Below are 3,776 nucleotides of genomic sequence, written 5' to 3' on the forward strand. Positions count from 1 at the left end.
TACCCAATACTATGAATAAAGAAGAATTGCTCTGCAAAAATAAATACAAATATAGTTAATCAGAGTGGTTGGTTGCACCACCACCACCACCACCGGTGCTTGACATCTTCAATAGGTTTGTATTCAACATCTTTAGTTTTGTATTCTTCAATATTTTTCTAGAGAGAAAGAAAGATAAGGAGAGATGCTTGCGTTGGTGGTGTATTGGGAAATTAAAAGAGGGAAACGCTTATGAAGCTTCTAAAGTAATCACGTAGATAATGGAATACAGGGGCAGTTGGCAAGGCTAAAAGGAGTAGGTGGCAAGGCTAAAGGCTAAAAGAGGTGGAAAAGATAGCAATATCTTAGGAAGAAACCGTTCTGAGAATATAAACGTACTGGAAAAGTTATGTAAGTGGAACGTTGATATGGAGTGTTGACTCAGCAGGAAAAATCCAAGTGGATTTGTCTTTGCTGATGTGTCCAACTATCTAGTTGATGTGTTCTGCCACCTTTCCTACGTATGACATCCATCTATCTCTTTTGCTCACATGGATGTTGCCCACATGTCAACCTCCAAACACCCTTTCATCTCAAATGAAGGCTTTTCAGGCCATTGGCTATACATATATAATAATGATATATATATATATATGTGTGTGTGTGTGTGTGTGTGTGTATGTGTGTGGTTAATAATCAAGATTAGGCTTCTGAATTTCTAGTTTATATTGATAATGTGATGATTTTTGAGTCTATTCTGTTGTTGATTATGCTTTTACTCCATCAATCATATATTCATATTGACACACTCTTGTTGAAACAAAGATTAGCCATGGAAGATGCAACAATTTGTCCTTTTGGCCCATGCCACCTCTTGTAACACATTGTAAGCATCCCGCAAATAGTAGTTGTATATGAGTACATTGAATTTAAGAATTAGGATCATGGTAAAAGAAGCATGTTCTTTGGGGGTGTTTGGATAGGAAAAAAAAAGAGGGTGCTTATTAATTATTGTATATTCCGATCACAATAAGCTAAGTTTAAGTGTTTGGATAAAATCCTTAAAAATAAGCTTATTATGTTAGGAATAAACTAAATAAGCTAATTTTAATAAGCATCTCCTCCATTGCTTATTGCTTATTCCCACCACAAATAAGTAATCCAAATACCCCTTTAATATTTTTATCTTATTTGTATGATATTTGAAATCATTTAGTGATTAAATAACTCCTTCACCGTTAAATTAGTTTGTTATACTAATAATGATGCTACACGTTGCAGGGTGTAAATGATGAAAACGGTGTAAATGATGAAAACGGTGCTGGTAAAGGATGAAAATGGTGTTGGTTCCGAGTAAAATGGTGCAAAAACACGTTGAAATGGTGTTGGCTTCGTCATGGATTTTTATGATCCAAATTTAAGTTGTTTTCTATTAAATTAATCTATGTTTTCAATTGTAACCATACATACATTTTAGATAGTGTTGTATTTTATATCTGTAATGTTGTTTTTTATAATTTTTGAGACACTAAAACATTAGATTTTAAGTTTTTAAAATTATGGAAAATAATTCTTTTTTAGCCTAAACTATAACATTATTTTAACATAAAAAGTCATTCTTAAACCCATGAAACAGGGAAACGGGGGCGAGATCAGGGGCTGGGATAACAGCGGATTCGGAGGCGGGGGAGGTTGGTCCCGTTGACACTTGACATCCTTACCTCCGCCGCCGCCACCCACACCCATATTCTGGTATGTATCTTATTCCGCAAACATTATGAAGAATTTAAAAAACAAACATTTTTTATGAACACTAAAAAAAACTTCTGGTACGTATCTTATTCCGCAAACATAAAAAAAGACTAAAGACATATTACCTTCTTAAAAAACAAACACCACCTTAGTATCATACTATGCTAAATCAGATTTTTATTTTTACTTAAACTGGGGAAAAAGTTAAGTAAAAAAAAACTTGACAAATAAGCTCTGATATTGTATAGATGTTAAATAGCTAAAAAAACCTGGGTATACCAACATTATATTGTAGATGTTAACTAGCTCAAAGGTGAATAAAACCGAACATGGGGTAGTTAGCATAGAAAGGAGTCTATGAGTAACCATCTGATCTTAAGTTTTCCTCTATGTTCTTTAAGTAACATCCTGAATTCGATCGAAGCTAAGCTACTTATATGTACCATAGATTACTAAAAAAAAAAAAAAAAGCAAAAACCTTTAAAGATCATTAATTTTCCCGATCATTTGCTCAATGATCAATGCTCATGAACAAGTTTGTTAAGTAATGCAGTCAAAAGTGCATCTCGTCTCTCAGCCCGACCCTCTTCTCTCGTTCTTCTCTGTTCTTCCTTCTCCCTCCACAACTCCTCCATCTTCATCCTCTCAACTTCAAGCCTCTCCATTGACTGCCGCCATTCCTGCTCAAACACCTGTCTTTCATAAGCATGTTTCTCCATCAACTCCCGCCACTGCATGTCAATCACTTTCTGCTGTTGGAAGAAATCATGGAGAATTTCACGAACTGGGTCCATGGATTTTGGACTCGGAGTTGGAGTCGGAGTCGGAGGTCTGGCCCGCTTTTCCCTTTCGGGTTTCTTTCTTGGAGGAATCGTGACTTTCGTTACCTTGTTTTCCTCATCTTCATATTCATCTTCGTCATCAGATATTTCTTCTTCCATGGATTGATAAGAACCACCGATTCCTGCAACTCTTTTTCTCGATTGGCTCGAAGTGGGTTCCGGATCGAAAGGCGTTTGTGGGGTTTTATTTGATCTTTCTGTGAATATTGCATGCAGATCATCGAAGAACGGGAATGATCGGTTGTTATCTCGATCCGATGTCTCCTTTCCCTGATTCAAGATTTGAAATTTACACCACAGAATTTCAAATCGGAAATCTAAAAGATATCCCTAATTAGGGTTCTTAAGATCACTTCCAATAACAAGTAATTTGAGAGATTTGTATCAGGGAAATCGAGTAAAAAGCTTATTATACCTTATAACGATTAACGAGGTTTTTCCACTTGCATTTACACTGATCAGGAGTCCTTCTATACCCAATCTCCTTCATCTTCGCAGCAACAACCTCCCAGAGACTCTTGTTTCGTTTCGCCATGGTGAAATCCCTTTCCAACTCCCCACGAATCGCAATCAAGTCCCTCGTCTCCTGCTGGCTCCACATCGGTACCCTCTCGTCCCTTCTCGGAAACTCCTCCGCCATCGCCGGTGGGGGCGTCGGAGCATTCATCATCATCATCTGGGTCAGTTGATTTAGGGCTTCATTGTTATCGCTTCCTCCACCACCAACATACATATCTTTTTGATAAATTCAGTTCAGAAATTGCGGATTTCGATTGTGTAGTTTGTGCAAGGCATTGTTAGGGTGGTTTTAGTTCTCCTACTCCGATGACAGCGGCGGCTAATGGAGAGGTTTTCGCCGGAAAAAAAAGTCAAGAAAGCGTTTTTGTGAGTTGACTGTTAGGCATATGATATTGCCAAAGTTTTCTATTTACTGGTTTATGTGTTTGAAAAAACCGGTCAGAACATATTTATTGATATATATTATTATTTTGGTTAGGAGTTAGGTAACAAATCAGTAACTTTAAAGATTAAATGTAAAAAATAGTAAATATTATCCATTTTTTTTAGTTTGTGATTCTTATTTTTGTATTACGATAATATATTAAATTATAGCAATCTCATTTGAATATAAAGTAATTTTTACTTTTATAATATAGTATAGATATGTATTTTCCGTAGTAAAATAAAACAGAAACACGGTTT

The 3,776-nt window shown here is 36.0% G+C and overlaps 1 protein-coding gene across 1 annotated transcript; it reads right to left on the reverse strand.

Annotated features, from left to right (window-relative positions):
* Window positions 1-1,951: 1,951 nt before the first annotated feature.
* On the reverse strand, window positions 1,952-3,526 carry LOC144997858 (trihelix transcription factor GT-3b-like). Its single transcript, XM_078957720.1, has 2 exons — window positions 2,989-3,526; window positions 1,952-2,843 (listed from the first exon to the last, which is right to left on the reverse strand). The coding sequence occupies exons 1-2, from the start codon at window positions 3,304-3,306 to the stop codon at window positions 2,250-2,252; spliced, it is 912 nt and encodes a 303-aa protein (XP_078813846.1). The 5' UTR covers window positions 3,307-3,526; the 3' UTR covers window positions 1,952-2,249.
* Window positions 3,527-3,776: the final 250 nt, after the last annotated feature.

The sequence above is a fragment of the Lactuca saligna genome, chromosome 5, assembly GCF_052625555.1.
Source record: "Lactuca saligna cultivar CGN05327 chromosome 5, ASM5262555v1, whole genome shotgun sequence".
NCBI classification, from domain to species: domain Eukaryota; kingdom Viridiplantae; phylum Streptophyta; class Magnoliopsida; order Asterales; family Asteraceae; genus Lactuca; species Lactuca saligna.